This window comes from Rhinatrema bivittatum, chromosome 1, assembly GCF_901001135.1.
Source record: "Rhinatrema bivittatum chromosome 1, aRhiBiv1.1, whole genome shotgun sequence".
Classification (NCBI taxonomy): Eukaryota; Metazoa; Chordata; class Amphibia; order Gymnophiona; family Rhinatrematidae; genus Rhinatrema; species Rhinatrema bivittatum.
This window is the reverse complement of record NC_042615.1, coordinates 760,743,255-760,761,082: the sequence shown is the minus strand read 5'-3', so window position 1 is coordinate 760,761,082 and position 17,828 is coordinate 760,743,255. Positions and strand designations below refer to the sequence as shown.

Below are 17,828 nucleotides of genomic sequence, written 5' to 3'. Positions count from 1 at the left end.
GCAGGTAGTGGCCTGTGTGCGGCATTCGCCGGTTTTAAAATCAGGATTTATGTGCATAAATGATGGCCCTGCCACAAATCTGCCCCTTCTTTTAGCGTTTTCTGCTGCTCAAGCATGCGCATATATGTGCATGATTTTCCAGTTTTAAAATAAGAGTTGCTTGCACTCAGCCCATATACTCACATATATGGGCCTCATAATGCGAGTAACTCTTAAAATTCACCCTTATATGTGTCAGAGAGCATACTACACCTTCTTCATTCAATCCATGAATTGTTTGCAGTCATTTTGCATGCCTAGACAACCTCAATCTCGACGCCTGACCTAGATGAAAGTCAGCAACTTTCACAAACATAACTTTTCATCTGTATTTATGGAACACCTATTTGCAGAAAAGTTCTTAAAAAAAAAAAAAAAAAAAATCAGAATGTGGTGATCTAATCACCATCAATGGGATCAAGCAACCCTCTTTCTTGAGATGTTCCTTTAACTCTTATATGAAATTGTACTTTCTGAAATGTCCTTTCTGACTACTCCAAAATAACCAGCTCCCATCTTTTCTGGCTCAGCAGTAGCAGAACCTTCAGGCTAGAGCATATCAAAGTGAGCACCACAGACCTGAAGCATTGCAGCAGGCCCACTCAATACTATGGTCTAGTCCTTGATTCTTACAAATGTTCCAGAGTTGCTGTCTTCAGTACGAGGCAGATCCAGACCTCCCCGGAGAGCTGATGTCCGATATCCAGAGCCCAGTGGGTCCTCAATATTGTGACATCTACACACTGTTTACATTTCACCTGGCTATCATCCTCCTCTTGCTTCAACCCTCAATCTGGATCAGCCTTTCTTACTGTATATATCTATATAGAAGTGGAATCACTTCTTCAGTAATCCCAATACTCCAACATGCACAGGGATTCTACTTCCAACATTTTCTCATACCTGACACACTGTGTGGATTGAGACTCCTTTTGGTTTTTGAAAGGACTGAACAAGATTCTACTCCCAGAAAAAAAATTGAGGTTTATTCCTTATTTAGTAATCGCTCCACAGCAACCCTCAACTTGGGATTCCCTTCATGCAATGGCTAATTCAGCCTGCTTTTCGAAGGAAAAAGCAAGTTTGCTTGCCAAGAACTGTTTTCCGTAGATAGCAGGATGAATTAGCCATGGAATACCTGCCCACCTCCCTGGAGAGTTGACTACATAGCTAGAATTAGTTCTGATATAGACTGAGGAGGTTCAAGAGGTAATGCCTGTATGGGAACTTCTGCACATGCTCAGTACAGCTCAAAGCTCTAATATCTTAGAGAGGGGTCCATTAGGTGCAGTGATGCTGTGTACAGCTGCGGGTTTCCTGGGGTGTAAAAGTCACTAGTCCATCTATAAACTGCAGCCTGCACTGGACAAATGGGAACAGAGTGCAGGAAGGTTCTGCCACACTGTCAGCCAAATGCGGCTCTTCAGCAAACCCCCAAGGATCAAAGCAGCTAAAATATCACTGACCTCTCTGAGAAGGTTTTGTGTCTTTGTAACATGCTCTCGTCCTGTTCTTTGGGGAGTGCTGCCATTTTTAAAAGGGCAGAGCCGTTATGGCAAGACCAACACCAAATCTGCGCACGAAGAACAGATGAGGTAAAACACATACAGCAAATTCTACAGCTTAAAAGACAAAACAAAAACAGCCTACTGTCATTATCAGGGCTATATTTTATGGCGCTGGCAGTTTTGTTTTCCCAGGGAATTTGACAAGCCTAACAGAAAAGAACAGCTAAACACAGTTTTATTTAAAAAGAGATCATCAAACTATATGCAAAACTGGGACTATTTTTAGAATAAAAGCAGATTGGAATGGCCAGGGGGAAAGCAGCTCTCATCCTTTTATATAAACGTATCAGGCAGTAGCAGCAGACCTTTACACATTTTGAAACATGAAAGAACCAAGGGTCATCCAAGAGTCACCAGAGCAGCTGCCCCCGGACATTCAGAAGAAAGTGCATCTTATTCTGGGTATGCTACAGAAAAATCTACTTTATTTCCCCTCATACAACAGTTTGAAATGCATTTTGTTTGCATTTCAAATTCATTTGCACATATGGAGCCCAATATTGAAACATTACTTAGCTGGTTAAGTCGGACTTATCCGGCTGAGTGGCAGCCGCTGAATATCCGGCTAAGTTCAACAGCCACCACTTAGCCATATAAACCACTTATCCGGCTAAGAAGATAGCTGCATATTCAGTGGGCAGGCAATGGGCTTAACAGGCTGGTGCTACTTAGCTGGATAAGTGCCGATACTTTGACATATCCAGTTAAGTTGATCAGATAAGTTAGACCTGCCATAGTCTTATCTAACTGACTTACATAGCTGGATAACTCTGAATACTGAGGCAAAGTCATCCAACTAGAATGCACTTCAAAGACCATTTAGGCGAAAGTGAAGTGAGGATGAGGAACACATTCCTGTGGTTGACTTATGGTATAGTAGCAGTCCAGGAAGATGAGCTTCCAGAAACTTCAGACACAGATGGCTACATCACAGGCAGATGTAATAAGGTGAGCTCATGTTTACTCCCGTTTGTGCCCACATTTTTGTGAGTGTAACTTTATTCCTGATTTAAGGATTTTAGCATACAAAAAATGTGCACATAAATATGAGTAAAAATATATACACAAATTAGTGCATTTCTATGCAAATAATATGTTAATGAAGGCATTAGCTAATACTCCCCACTGCAGGGAGGTGCATAGGCTTAACTGCTGTCTTTTTTTAATGTTGGAAATGTAACTCTGGTCAGAGGTGGAGTAAAGTTAGACTAACACTAGCCACAGAAATGTGAGTTATGGTGTTGTGCACCTGGAGTTCCTTGCACGGGGATCCTGAATTTGGGTCTCCTGAGACCAGGGTGGCCCACAATACCTGGGCACTCCAAGTCCAGACCCCACTAGTACAGTGCCATAAACTAACACTAGCTATATGAACAAACAGTGGCATACTAGATCAGACCAAGGTCCATCAAGCTTAGTATCCTATCTCAGACAGTGACCTGTCCGGGTCACAAGTATCTAACAGATCCCAATAGTTGAATTATTTCTTATATCTCACTCCCATGGGTAAGTGCTGGTTTTTCCAAGTCTATCTGGCCAATAATTGTTTATGGACTTTTCCTTCAGGAACTCATCCAAGCCTCTTTACAATCCTTCTAAGTTACTTACCTTGACCATGTCCCCTCTGGCAAGAGATTACATAGCTTGATTTATTTTAATTCTGCCAATTCCTAGTATCATAGCATGTCCCCTAGTCCTAGTATTGTTTGAAAGGGTAAATAACCATTCCTTATTTACACATCCTACCCACTCATGATTTTATAAATCTGAATCATATGCCCTTTCAGTCATCTCTTCTCCAAGCTAAAGAATCCTAATCTATTTATCCTTTCTCCATAAGGAAGCTTTTCCATCCCATCTCTCATTTTTGTTGCTCTTCTCTATATCTTTTCTATGTCCGCTCTTTTTTGAGATGGAGGGAATAGAACTGCACATAATACTTAAGGTGTGATTGCTCCATAGATTTATACAAAAGCATCTCGATATTTCTCGTTTTGTGCTCCATTCCTTTCCAAATAACTCCTAGCATTCCATTTGCCTTTTTGACTGTGACTGCACCCTGAGCTGAAGATTTCAAGGTATTACCCACAACAGGGTCAGCACAACCCACTGTGCAAACTGTGCACTTGCACAGGGTGGTGGCCTCGAGCCCAATAGGGTTCTAACTCACGCGAAGGCCACGGTGCCAGTGACCAAGATAAAAGAGAATGCTGCTGCCACTGGACTCCAATCCACCAACCAAGATAAGCAAGAGAATGCCGCTCACCTCTACCAGGCAGCAGAAGGCAGCAATGCTGTGAGGCTGTCGGTTTTGAGGCTGCTTGGCGGTTCTGTGGTCGCTCGATGGTTCCTAATCTGCCACGTGGCTGAGACAAGCAAGTTGATTGGTGCCGCACAGCTGAGATGAAGGAGCTGTTGGGCCACACGGTGGTTCCCAACCCACCTAGTGGCCAGAAGAAAAAAGAGCTGCAGGACGGTTCCCAATTTGCCCTCTGGCAGACGTGGCAGGCCAAGGCTGCCAGGAGAGGCCTTGGTGTGTGTGTGTCTGAGCGTGTGTGTGTGAGAAGGAGCGTGTTTGTGAGAGTCTGAGCATGTATGTGAGAGGGAGCACTGAGATAGGTGCAGAGACCATGCTCTAGGGATGATGGAGTAGAGGTCTAAATAGTAGTAAGTTCTTTTTGAGAAGTAAATTCTGCAGTTTATATTAGGAAAGATTGTGGAATTGAAGCACAGGGTGTTCTCTAAGTGGGTGGGAATCCAGGACTATCACTTCTCTGAGTGTGTGTGTAAGCATGTGTATGAGAGAGAGGGGGATGTGTGTCTGAGTATACGTGTCTAGTTGAACCCAGGACCTCTTGCACCCTAAGCGAGAATCATACCCCTAGACCAACGAGCCAGTGTGTGCAAATGTGTGTGTCAGAGCATGTGTAAATGAAAGAGGGAGCATGTACATGTAAGAGAGGGAGCATATGAGCATGTGTGAGAGCATGTACGTATGAGAGAGGGAGCATGAGCATGTATGTGTGAGAGAGGAAGTACATGAGCATGTACATATGTGAGAGGGAGCATGTGTGAGAGGAAAGGAGACAGCGAAAGAGAGAGAGAAGAAGCATATGTGTGTATATCTATAGACAAATAACTATATCTATGAGAAAGAGAGGAGAAAGTCTGTATATCCCTCTCCCAACAATCAATGACAATCTCAGGGTGACTGGAAATCAAAAGTTCCCAGGTAAGGAGCATGTAAATTATTTTATCCTTATTAGTTTTAATTTTTGGATGTTATTTGATTTGTCTGCTGTTTTGACATATTTTATTGGTGTTTGGGAAATTTAAAATAATGAGTTTTTCCATTATTAGATCTTCCAATCATCACCTGCTTTGAAATGTTCTATTAGTATGTTTATACTATAATGATTAATGTATTTATTATATTTCTTGAATTTGTTTAATGTCTGAGGATTGGTGAACGTTCTATTTTTCCATTGTTACACTGCATACAGAGACTGACTTGCAGTTTCCAGTTCAATTTTTGCCTGCATGTTTCTATTTATACTTTATGGTTTCTTTTTCTTGTATTTAGTGAAGTTTTGTCTGTGTTCTGCATGTTTGATCAAGGAGAGGTATTCTGCTAGCGTGTAGGAATTTTAGCAGCTTGGTTTGATCTGTTTTCCCATTTTAGGGTCTGGTGTAATACTTGCAGTGTTGCCTTTTCGTGGGTAGGGCTTTTATTTTTTAGTTGCTAACAATCAATGCTGTTTTGGTGTAGAAAGTTTATAATATTTTAATTATAATTTTCTAATTCCATATGGGTTCCAAGTGTCTTTTGCAGGATTTTCTTGTTGACACCACTGTAGTGCATGTAAATATAAAATACATGTTGAGATATTTTCTACTTCAGAAGCCTGTACTTTGAATATTCTTTTTCATGTAAAATCTGTTATAAATGCATCATTTTTAGCTGTTTGCATGGAGAGGGCAGGAGAGGAGGGTGCAAGGATATAAAGTTTGCCTAAGGCACCTAATACTCTTGCACCAGCCATGGGTTCCAGGGGAGGGAGTGAAGACCTAGAGGGTAGGCGGGTGACAGTTTTTAAAGTTTAGGTTGCTAGAAAGAGCTGGGCTTTTTTTTTTTTTAGCATGCTCAAGACAGACTGAATGAAAGGGGTGGGGGTAGCACAATAATTGTTCGCACAGGGTAGCAAAAAAGCTAGCACCAGCCCTGGTCCACAAGGCCTCCAAAGTCCTTTACCTGAGTGGCGATCCCTAACATAGAAACCAGCATCATGTACCTATAATTGGGATTATTTTTCCCTACATGCATTACTTTGCACTTGTCCACATTAAATTGCAGCTGCCATTTAGATGACTTGTCTCATAAGGTCTTTTTGCAGGTCCTCACAATCTGCTGTCGTTCTAACTACTCAAAATAATTTTGTATGATCTGCAAATCTGGTCACCTTATTCGTCATTCCTCTCTCCAGATCATTTATGAATATACTAACTAGCACAATTCCCTGCAGCACTCCACTAACAGTTTTTCTCCATTTGAAAAATTGACCAATTGATCCTATTTACTTCTTCAAAAAGATCTAAAATTGTTAAGGAAAGACTTCCCTTTGCAAAAACCATGTTGACTCTTCCCCATTAAACCATGTCTATCTATGTGGTCAGTAATTTTGTTTATAAGGATAGCTTCTACCACTTCACTCAGCACCAACATCAGGCTCACAAGTCTATAGTTTCCCAGATCATCCCGGAGCTCTTTTTAAAAATTGGCGTCAAATTGCCCACCCTCCAGTCTTCAGCTACACTATGGTTGTTTTAAATAAGAAGCAGATCACCAGAAACAAGTAATGCTGCATTCCTACAGAACTCTAGTTTGAATACTATCTGGTCCTGGTGATTTGCTATTCTTTAGACTGCCAATCTAATTTACTACATCCTCCAGTATCACAGTTATTTTGTTGAGTCGCTCAGAGTCATAGACATCAAAAAATATTTCTGATGTGTGTGACACCTGACATCCTCCTCAGTAATGACAAAAAGAATTAATTAGCTTTTCTGCTACTCCCTTGTACTTCCTGAGTATCCTTTTACCCTGTGCTCATCTAGTGCAGGGGAGAGCAAACAGGGAGGTGGGCATGAATGATTCTGAAGGAGGGCAGGCTGGCTGCCCAATCAGGGAGAGAAAACATGGCTATGCTGTCAATTCTTGGCACCATTGAGGCACTGCAAGCTCAGGATGGAAGGAGTTGCCAGAGTAGAGTATCATCATTGCAAGCATGCCATGGCTTAGCCATGCCTCTCTTTCTGTGTGTCAGGGAAAAAGCTTCTTCTACTGTAAGGGGCCCGAGCGGGGAGCTGCTTACCCTGTGACAGAACTGGACATTGGAGAAGCCTTTGCAATATTCCACAACCTAGAAGTACTGCCATCCTCAGGCCCCAATCTGGGAGGCATTCCTGCTGGGAGAGGTCACAGCTCTTGTTTCCCCTCAGGTGGACAACAGTTGTGATCTCTCTCCCTGGGCAGGTACCTGTGCTGAAGCTCAAGGACAGCAGCTATTCCTGCATCAAGGAACACTATAGTGGTTGATCCCAAGTCCAGATCTGCAGCAGAATAAACAGCTCCCCACCTGGGTCCACCAAAGCAGAAGCAGCTCCTCTCCCCAAACCACCAAAAGAGACACATTGCTAAGCCATGACACACTTACAATGTCATCACTACATTCTGGTAGCTCCTTCCCCCCTGAGCTTGCAGTGTCGCCATGGCACCAAGATTTGACAACACAGCCATTTTTTCTCTTCCCTGATTGGGCATGCCCCCCCTTCAGGATTGTTCAGGCCCCCTAGGGACCCATCCCCAGATTGGGCACCCTGTATTAAAGGTTTGGGCATGGGACTGGTAGGAGTTGGGATGGGAGGGACGGAAAGGGTTTAAACCATCAGCTCCTAGAAGCAACCAGAATTTACTTTCTATACTTACACACAAGCCCCAAAAGCAGTAAGTTCAAATAGTCAATAGCCACCAAGCAGATAGTCCATCTCTGGCCCAGGAGTTACATTTCCAGCATTAAAATACAGGCTAGGTATTGGGCACCAAAGTCTAGGACCCTCGAGCCAGAGATGCAGAATGGTTGTATGTGAAACTCTTATCACTATGTACAGTAAGCTCTTTGGAACAGACACTTATATTAGCACAATTATTACCCCTATGCTATCGCTGCCATTTCATGCTTCTCAATTTTTTTCATTGCAGTGTGAAAGGCATGCTACCCCTCCATCACACTGTTGTAACACAGCTCCTGCTTGGCCAGTAGTTCTGCACGAAAACAAATCCAGAGAAACATGAAACAGCACTAAACAGCTGTACATATAGCGCGTGCTGCTCAACAGTGACAACTGTGCTAAGTGCCAGCCTCTAGGAACTTATATAGACAGTTGCATAAAGAATTTTGAGCTGCACAATGATAACTGTGCTAAGACATGCCTACTCAAAAGAAACATAGAAACATAAAAATGATGGCAGAAAAAGACCAAACAGCCCATCCAGTCTGCCCAACAAGCTCCCACACTTATTTTCCCATACTTATCTGTTTCACTGACCACCAAGTTCAGGCCCTTGTTGGTAACCATTTGATTCAAATTTCCTGCCACCCCCTGCCGTTGATGCAGAGAGTAATGTTGGAGTTGCATCAAAAGTGAAGCATAAGGCTTAATGATTAAGGGTAGTAACCACCGCATCAAGCAAGTTACCCTGATGCTTGTTTACCTAGGCTGCACAGATCAATGCCTTATTGGATGTTGTCTGAATGTAAATCCTCTTTTCCACATTTCCCCCTGCCGATGAAGCAGAGAGCAATGCTGGATATGCATTCAAAGTGAAGCATCAGGCTTAATTGGTTTAGGGTAGTAACCGCCGCAATAAGCAAGCTACCCCCACGCTTATTTGTTTACCCAGAGAAGCACTTTCTTTACTGTATGCCTGTCTGGGAAGCCTTTTCAGTTCTCAGCTGGACGCACCTTTGCTTATGCGTTTATTTTGGTTTTACATGCATTTTTTTAAACATCCAATGCATTTGGATACCGCAACAGGAGTCAGTTCATTTTTCAGCAAATGGAACTCAAATGTGCTTTACATTGCAATATATGCTTTGAATTTGTTAACAAAGTTAAACATATAGAATATATAGAAACATGATGGCAGAAAAAGACCATATGGTCCATCTGGTCTGCTCATCTGTCCAATTAATTTAGCATTATAATTCTCATGACTTCCTTAGATATCCCCTATATTTATCCCATGTTTTCTTTAATTCAGATACTGTTTTTTATTTCCACTACTTTCACAGAGAGGCTGTTCCATGCATCCACTACCCTCTCTGTAAAGAAATATTTCCTAAGATTAATCCTAAGTTTACCTCCTTTTAAAAATCCCAAGGGAAATTTAGGATGGTTTGTTCTAACTGAAGATTGGTTTATATGAAAATTATGAAAAGAAACCAGGAGCTACTCAACAAAAAACATTACTTAATATTTCCATTTTTAGCAGACATTTCCGTTCCAAATCTGAAAATTTCCTCAAGGTTTTAGTAATTAATGCTGTTATATATTGAGCAATGCAGGTTTGTTATGTCACATATGAAGGGTCACAAATGATATAAGAGCAGTGCTGCAGACTGTCCACTGTGAGCTGTGATTTCTGTTTGCAAATAAGTAAGGCAGAATATTCAATTTACTATTTCTGGTGCCTCTTAGGGTACCTTGAAGTTTTTACAGCTGGCTTGTGAATTTTAAGCTTGTTTATGGTCCAGTGGTCAGCCTTTTCTCCTCTTAGCTAGGAGGAAATAAGGAAGAACAAATATATAATCACCCCTGAAGCAGACATCTTGTCGAAACATGGCCATGTCGGGCTTATTTCATGTTTGATTTTATTATTTGAAAAAAGTCAAACTTTTTTTTTTAGGTTCATATGTTACTATAATTTTTAATGTAGCATGTTATAATTGTTCATAAATTGATTTTAACATGCTTTAAACAGTCGTGACTGATAACAGAACAGTATATAAATAAAATAATTATTAAATTTGAAATATTTATTATTTTATTTTTTGTGTACACCACTCTTGTGGTTTTTAAACATGAAGTACCACCTGGGCATATAAGAAAAATAGGCCTTGCTAAGGCTGCCATAGCCAATAGTGGGACACAAACTTCAGAAATTGCAGCAGCTCCCAGTTTAGTGCTGGGCTGTCCCCAGTCCCTTTAGTAACCGGGCTTTGCGTGCACTTACATATTCACTGACATGACTTCGAGGAAGAACTACAAAGTCAAAGTCTACAGCCCTAAAATATGTGTTAAGAATGTAAATGTTGTTTAAATAAGTACCCCTTCGAACTATTGAAATTATATTATAATTAATCTTCAGGTTTCAAATTTCATTGATCACCAAAATGGATGCATTTTACCCTTTTTATTTTGCCAAGTATCCTCCATGCAATCAGCCCATTTGGAACCTGTCCCAATCCCATTCGGTCATATTTATGACAGGAAGAAGTCTGAGGAAGAGGAGACCGACCATTCATGGCTGCTCAGCATTTCCCATTCTATCAACTCAGTAGTCATCTAGTGATTAGAGCAATGTGTTGTGCAGCCAGAATTCAATTCTCACTGACACTCCTTGTGACACTGAAAAAGTCATTTCACCCTCCAATGCCTCAGATACAAACATAAGGGCTCATTTACTAAACTGTGGTATTTTCCCTGGCAGTAAAATACCACGGCTTAGCTGCCCTCGCAAATTCCGCACAACGGCAGCCCCAGGCTGTGGGGCTGCCATGAATTAAAGGGGGTCGATCTGCCCTAAGAAACACCTCCACCCAAGTGTGGTAAAAACCCCCTTGGTCCCACCTCCACCTACCCCTTGAGGCAGCCAAAGTCTTTAAAAGCTGTTAAACTGCTGCACAGGTTTCATCCCAAACCCCTCCCATTTTTCAAACTCCCCTCCCCCAGACCCTCCTCAGACTTACCAAACTTGCCCTGATAGTCTATTGGGGGGCCCAGAGTGCCCTGCAGACTCTGGAGCCAGCAGCAGCCATTTTCCAAAATGGCATTGTCTGACCCTATCATGTGATAGGGCAAAGGCAAGCTATTAGCACTGTGTATGTCAAGTTCAGCTATAGAAATGTTAAGTAGTAGTAATAGTAGTAGTACCAGTTTGGAAAATTATAGCTGCCAGCTCTGAAGCCTAGGAGGCGCTCCAGATCCTACATTACCAGGGCAAGTCTGGCAAGTCTGAGGAGGCCAATCTCCAGGGGAAGGAGAATTTTGAAAAAGGGTAGGGCTTTGGAGCAATTTAATGGTCTTTAAAATTTATTTTGGGGACTGGTTGCCTCAAGGGGTGATGGGGGTGGGACAGAGGGTCTTTGCCACACTTTGGGGGGGGCAGGGGCTTTATTAGGAGCAAATTGGCCCCTTTAATTCATGGCCCCTGGGGAATCAGGATATGCTTTAGCATCCTGATGCTCCTGGGCGAAGTTAGCCTCAACTCTTGAGTTGTATATTTCAAATACCGCATGTTATCACTGCACTAAGTTGTTTATTAAGCTGTGTTAAGGCAATCATTGTGCAGTAAATAAAGCCTTTAAATTATAAGCTCTTTTGGGACAGGGCAATAACTACAATACCTGAATATAATCTACTTTGAAGTGGCTGATCAGTGATGAAAGGAAGAATATAAATAAAAAAAATATTTAAAAGTTTAGTCCAGCAATTGCAGAAGTTCTTTGGCTGAGAGGTACGGGCAGTACTTCCTTCCAGAGCCTAAGTGGTATATTCCTAAACCTGCCAGCGATGGCTGGAAACACCCCTCTCCCTCCAGGGGACTGTGAGCATCACGTCCACACCATGCCCAGCTTCTGTCAGCTCAAATAGCAGAAGCTGGTCTGCAAAGAGAATGTAAGCTAATCCTCTTCTCCCTCATCCCAACATAGCAACTCATAGTGCAGCACTTCAACTTTCAAAAATTTAAATACAGTTCATGTAACAAGGAAAGCAAAAAATGCAGCACACACTCACTGGGATTCCTTTCCCTTGAAACTCTGAGATATCCTCCTCCAAGAGAGACATAGGAACTACAAAATATGGAGGCAGTCTATAAAGGAGAAAAAAAAAGTGTGATTTACAAGTTAGACAAAAAATTAACAAAATTGTTACATTCAAGTACACTAAGGGGCACATTTTTAGTAGTGCATCTAACTGCAAAGTTAGATATGAAATTTCAAGCAAACACACCATCTGATTTCCAAATACAAGATATTTGCATAAATTGATTGAGACTATCAGGTTTGTTATATACCTAAATATACACACATGGCTTTATCCATTGGAAACTGGAGTGTCCACTTTTGTGCACCGAATGGCAGGATGTTTACATGCACAACTTTTGAAAAAGCAGGAGTTGCTTACTTGTAACAGGTGTTCTCCGAGGACAGCAGGATGTTAGTCTTTATACATAAGCAACATTATCAGATGGAGCCCAGACGCGGAAAACTCATGTTTGACTTGTCACACTGGGCATTCCAAGCATGCCCTATACCACACATCAGTCTTATAACATAGAATTATATATAAATCAAAAAACAGGAGAAACCCAACTCTACGGGGTGACAAGTGGGTTTCATGAGGACTAACATCCTGCTGTCCTTGGAGAACACCTTTTACAGGTAAGCAATTCTGTTTTCTCCAAGGACAAGCAGGATGGTCCTCACACATGGGTGAATCTCTAGCAACAGGCTGCTCCCCAGTATAAAAGGGGACAAAGACACCCAAACCAGGTGCCAATGGGCACAACAATGGTGCTATTGGTAACACAGGGGAGACAGCCTTTACCCAAACAACGGGCCCTAGGCAGGAGAGAGTTGGATTCTACACAAACAAACTTCAAAGGACAGATTGGTCAAACCTACAGTCACGTCAGACAACACTATTCAAGCAATAGTGAGATGTGAATATGTGGTGAGAACTCCATGTCACAGCTTTGCAGATCTCCTCCACGGAAACTGCTCTTAAATGGACCACCAACACTGCCATGGCTGGGACAGAATGAGCCTTGACATGATCCAGAGACACAGTCCTGCCTGGGCTGAACAGAAGGAGATGTAATCTGATAGTGTCTGTTTGGCAATGGCAAAGCCCAACCTATCCCTATCAAAAGAAACAAAAAGTTGGGTGGCCTGTCTATGCGCTTCTGTCCACTCCAAAAGGAAGGCTAAGGCTCACTTGTAGTCCAAACGTTACAGGGTTCATTCGCCATTGTGCGAATGAGGCCTGGGAAAGAATGATGGCAGGATGATGGATTGGTTAAGTTGGAAGTCTGTCATCCCCTTAGGCAAGAACTTTTGGTACATATGAAAGACCACCCTGTCAAGATAAAACTTAGTGTAAGGTGGATAAATCACTAAAGCCTGGAGATCGCTAACCCTGTGCGCTGAGGTGACTGCTACCAAAAATACGACCTTCCAGGTCAGGTAATTCAAATCCCAGGTGTGCAGCAGCTCAAAAGGAGCTTTCATCAGCTGAGCTAACACCATGTTGAGGTTTCAAGACTCAGGAGGCCCTTAGGCAAGGCTTCAATTGAAGCAGGTCCTGCATGAAAACATAACTATAGGCTGTACATAGATGGCCATACCATCTACACCATGGTGGTATGCATCAACTGTACTCATGAACTCTAACGGAGTTGGTTTTCAAGCCAGCTTCTGATAGATGTAGAAAGTAATCAAGCCGTTTTTGTGTGGGGCAGGAGAACGGATCTAGGGCCTTCTATTCACACTACAAGGAAAAACTCCTCCACTTTAGTCCATAGGATTTTCCGGTGCAAGGCTTTCTAGAAGCCACTAGGACCCTAGTCACATCTTCTGAAAGATCAAGTAGTTGCAGAACTAACCTCTCAACATCCAGGCTGCGAGCGACAGGGCCTGGGGGTTGGGATGTCTCAACCTGCCTCGATCTTGTGTGATGACATCTGGGGAAGTCCCCAGACTGATCAGTCTCTGAATGGAAAGCTCCCATAGGAGTAGAAATCAGACTTGTCTCAGCCAATAAGGAGCTATGAGGATCATAGTCCCCTTGTCATCACGAAGCTTCAAGAGAATCTTCGCTACTAAGGGAATCGGAGGATAAGTGTATAGAAGACTTTTGTCCCAATTTTAGGCAAGGGTGTCCAAGGATGGTTTTCAGACCTTTACAGGGAGCAGAACAGAGGCACCTTTCTGATGCAAGAGGACACAAAGACCTAGGTCTGGGCTTCCCAGAGGTGGAATATCCGATGTGCAATACCCTGGTCCACGGACCACTTGTGGGGTCTGAAGGCCCAGCTCTGTTTGTTCATTAACACATTCTCCATCCCAGCCAGGTACATGGCCCTGAGCACCATCCCCTGGGACAGGGCCCATGACCAGATCTGAACCACTTCCTGACACAGGAGGTAAGAACATAAGAACATGCCATACTGGGTCAGACCAAGGGTCCATAAAGCCCAGCATCCTGTTTCCAACAGTGGCCAATCCAGGCCATAAGAACCTAGCAAGAAACCAAAAACTAAGTCTATTCCATGTTACTGTTGCTAGTAATAGCAGTAGCTATTTTCTAAGTCAACTTAATTAATAGCAGGTAATGGACTTTTCCAAGAACTTATCCAATCCTTTTTTAAACACAGCTATACTAACTGCACTAACCACATCCTCTGGCAACAAATTCCAGAGTTTAATTGTGCGTTGAGTGAAACAGAACTTTCTCCGATTAGTTTTAAATGTGCCACATGCTAACTTCATGGAGTGCCCCCTAGTCTATTATCTGAAAGAGTAAATAACTGATTCACATCTACCTATTCTAGACCTCTCATGATTTTAAACACCTCTATCAAATCCCCCCTCAGCTGTCTCTTTCTCCATGCTAAAAAGTCGTAACCTCTTTAATCTTTCCTCATAGGGGAGCTGTTCCGTTCCCCTTATTTTGTTCACCCTTCTCTGTACCTTCTCCATCGCAACTATATCTTTTTTGAGATGCGGCGACCAGAATTATACACAGTATTCAAAGTGCAGTCTCACCATGGAGCGATACAGAGGCATTATGACATTTTCTGTTTTATTCACCATTCCCTTTCTAATAATTCCCAAAATTATGTTTGTTTTTTTGACTGCCACAGCACACTGAACTGACGATTTCAATGTGTTATCCACTATAACACCTAGATCTCTTTCTTGGGTGGTAGCACCTAATATGGAACCTAACATTGTGTAACTATAGCATGGGTTATTTTTCACCTTGCACTTATCCATATTAAATTTCATCTGCCATTTCGATGCCCAATTTTTCAGTCTCACAAGGTCTTCCTGCAATTTATCACAATCTGCTTGTGATTTAACTACTCTGAACAATTTTGTATCATCTCACTCGTCATATTTTTTCCTCCCTGCTTGTTGACATACCACATCGCCACCTGGTTATCGGTTTGCATCATGGCAACTTTGTTGGACACCAGATCTCTGAAAGCCCATAGCATGTACCCGATTGCCTGGAGCTCCAGGAAATTGGATTTGGCAACAGCTTTCCTGGGCAGTCCAAAGAACCTGGATGTTGAGCCCATCTACATGAGCTCCCCAGCCCAGAGTGGATGCATCAGTGGTTAGAACAATTTCAGGAGGAGGAGTTCGGAAAGATATCCCCCGTTCCAGATTTGAAAGTACCTGCCACCAGGACAAAGACTCCCGGAGGGACAAGGCGACTCAAATGCGATCTTAGAGGTTCTGAATAGTCTGGAGCCACTGCGACCTCAAGATCCATTAGGCCTTGCATATGTGTAATCATGTCAAGTGAGTGATATTCCCAACAACCTCAACATGGGCCATGCTATCACCTGCTGGTTCTGCTGAATCACTGCTGTGATGGTCATCAGAAGTGATGACCCTTTGACGAGGCAGGAAGGCCTTGGCTTCAGCCGTGTCTAGCAGGGCTCCTATGATGTCCAATTGAAGTGATGGGCTGAGATGGGACTTCGGGTAGTTTATGACAAACCTGGTAACTAACACCCAGATGGTCACATGCATGGACTCGACGGCCTCTGTCTGAGATGTGCTCTTGACCAGCCAATCATCCAGATAAGGGAAAACATGCACTCCCAGACTGTGGAGGTGCGCCTCCACCATGGCCAGGCATTTTGTGAAGACCCATGGGGCTGACGCTAGCCTGAATGGCAATACCCATTACTAGAAGTGCTATTTTCCCATCACGAATCGAAAATGCTTACAGTGACTTGGGAAGATCTCAATATGTGTGTACATGTCCTTCAGATCGAGGAAGCATTGCCAGTCCCCTTTTTGTAAAAGGAGAATCAAGGTGCCCAGGGAAACCATCTTGAACTTTTCTTTTTTGATAAATCTGTTCAAGATGTCTAGGATGGGAAGGAATAGCTGGAGTAAAATCCCCGCCCTCTTTGCCCTGGTGGATCAGGCTCAACCGCTCTGGCCATTAAGAGGGAGGAGAGTTCCATTAATAGTACCTCCTGATGCACTACCGGCCTCCAAAATGAGCTTGGAGGGCAATTTGGCGGGACACCCAATAGATTCAATTGGTAACCTTGACAGATGATGGAAAGACCCCACTGGACTGAGGTTAAACTGGGACACTGGTTTGCAAAGAACTGCAGCCTGCCCCCGACCGGTGGATCTATCGCCCCTGCTATGGGTAACTGGACTACACTCCTTATGATCCAATAAAATCCCATCCCTGGAGTTGACTGAGGCACCGGCTGGGCTTGGGGGCTCTCTGCTGCCTGGGACAGTCGCATGAGTCCTGATGCTGCTGATGGGAACAAGGGGACAGAGATAGTACTTCCTTTAGGGAAAGGAAAATGTCTTCTGCTCTGATCACGCAGACCTCCTAGCCGAGGAGGATGGGTCCAGAGTGCTGGCAGAGAGTTGTCAGAGGGTTTCATGGTGGCCCCAGAGCTGGGTCACCGCATCCCTCACCCAATCTCTAAAGAGATTCTCCCCAGTGCATGGCACATCAGCGAATCTTTCATGAACCTCTGGTCAGTAGTCTGAGGCCCACAGTCAAGCCATTCTGTGGGCACCAATTCCCGCTGCAGAGACCCTCGACGCAGTCTCAAAAACATAGATTGCTCGGACCTCGTGTTTCCCTCACTCAAGGCCCTTATGCACCAGCAACATGAGGGTGTACTGCTGCTGCAGAGGCAGCTGCTCGGCCACCTCCTGCACCTGCTTCCAGATGTCTCACGAGTACTGGCTCATGTAGAGCTAGAAGGAAGCTATGCGGGCAATGAGCACGGCTCCTAAACCTTCCCCAGGCATTGAGGAATGGGTCCAAGACCGCTTGGCTCTCCCCTGAGCGGATTCAACCACGAATGACTAGTGAGGAAGCTGTCTCTTTTTGAACCCGGGACCCTTCTTATTCATGGGAGGCACTGTGAGGGGGTGTTCCCATATCCTCAGTAGTAACTCCTTAAGGATATTGTGTATTGGGATTGCCACAATCTCCTTAGGAGGCTCCACGAACTGGAGGATTTTAAGTATTCTTCTCTATCGGTAACTGAAATGGGATGGCCTCCGCCATCACTCTCACAAATCCTGCAAAGGTTAAGTCCTCAGGTGGAGACTTCCTTCACTCTTCTGGAGGAGAAGGTTCTGAGAGGAGATCCTCAGAGCCATCGGAGGATGATTCCATAGTGTCATCCCCCCAGGGGTCATAGGGACTGAAGCAAAGAATTAATTGAGTCTATTCGCTATGGCCTTATCTTCCTTAAGTGCCCCTTTTATCTTTTGGATCACCTAGTGGGCCAGCTGACTCCCTCACAGCTGTTTCAAATTTATTAAAGTTTTTATTATGAGTTTTTGCTTCCATGGCAAGCTTCTTTTCAAATTCTCTTTTTGCCTCTCTTATCAATGCTTAGCATCTAACTTGCCAGTATTTATGCTGTTTCCAGTTTTCTTTATTTGAATCCCTTTTCCATTTTCTGAAAGATGTCTCATCTTTTAATTATGCCGGTAGTCATTTAGTCTTCTTTCAACCTTTTATAATGCATGGAATACATCTGGTCTGGGCTTTCAAGATTTTATTTTTAAATAATATCCATTCCTTATATAAACTCTTAACTTGGCAGTTGCTCCTTTCAGTTTTTTTCCATAGTCTCCTCTTTGAAAG

The 17,828-nt window shown here is 43.2% G+C and overlaps 1 protein-coding gene across 5 annotated transcripts in view; it reads right to left on the bottom strand.

Moving 5' to 3' along the window:
- Nucleotides 1–17,828, bottom strand: part of MTMR12 (myotubularin related protein 12) — a 252,214-nt gene that overhangs the window by 86,387 nt on the left and 147,999 nt on the right. For all 5 annotated transcript variants that reach the window (XM_029579298.1, XM_029579307.1, XM_029579315.1 and 2 more), the window contains 2 exons: nucleotides 11,685–11,760; nucleotides 1,506–1,612 (listed from right to left, as the gene is read on the bottom strand). In XM_029579298.1, coding sequence (XP_029435158.1) covers nucleotides 1,506–1,612; nucleotides 11,685–11,760 — 183 coding nt within the window. The remainder of the gene's footprint in view (nucleotides 1–1,505; nucleotides 1,613–11,684; nucleotides 11,761–17,828) is intronic.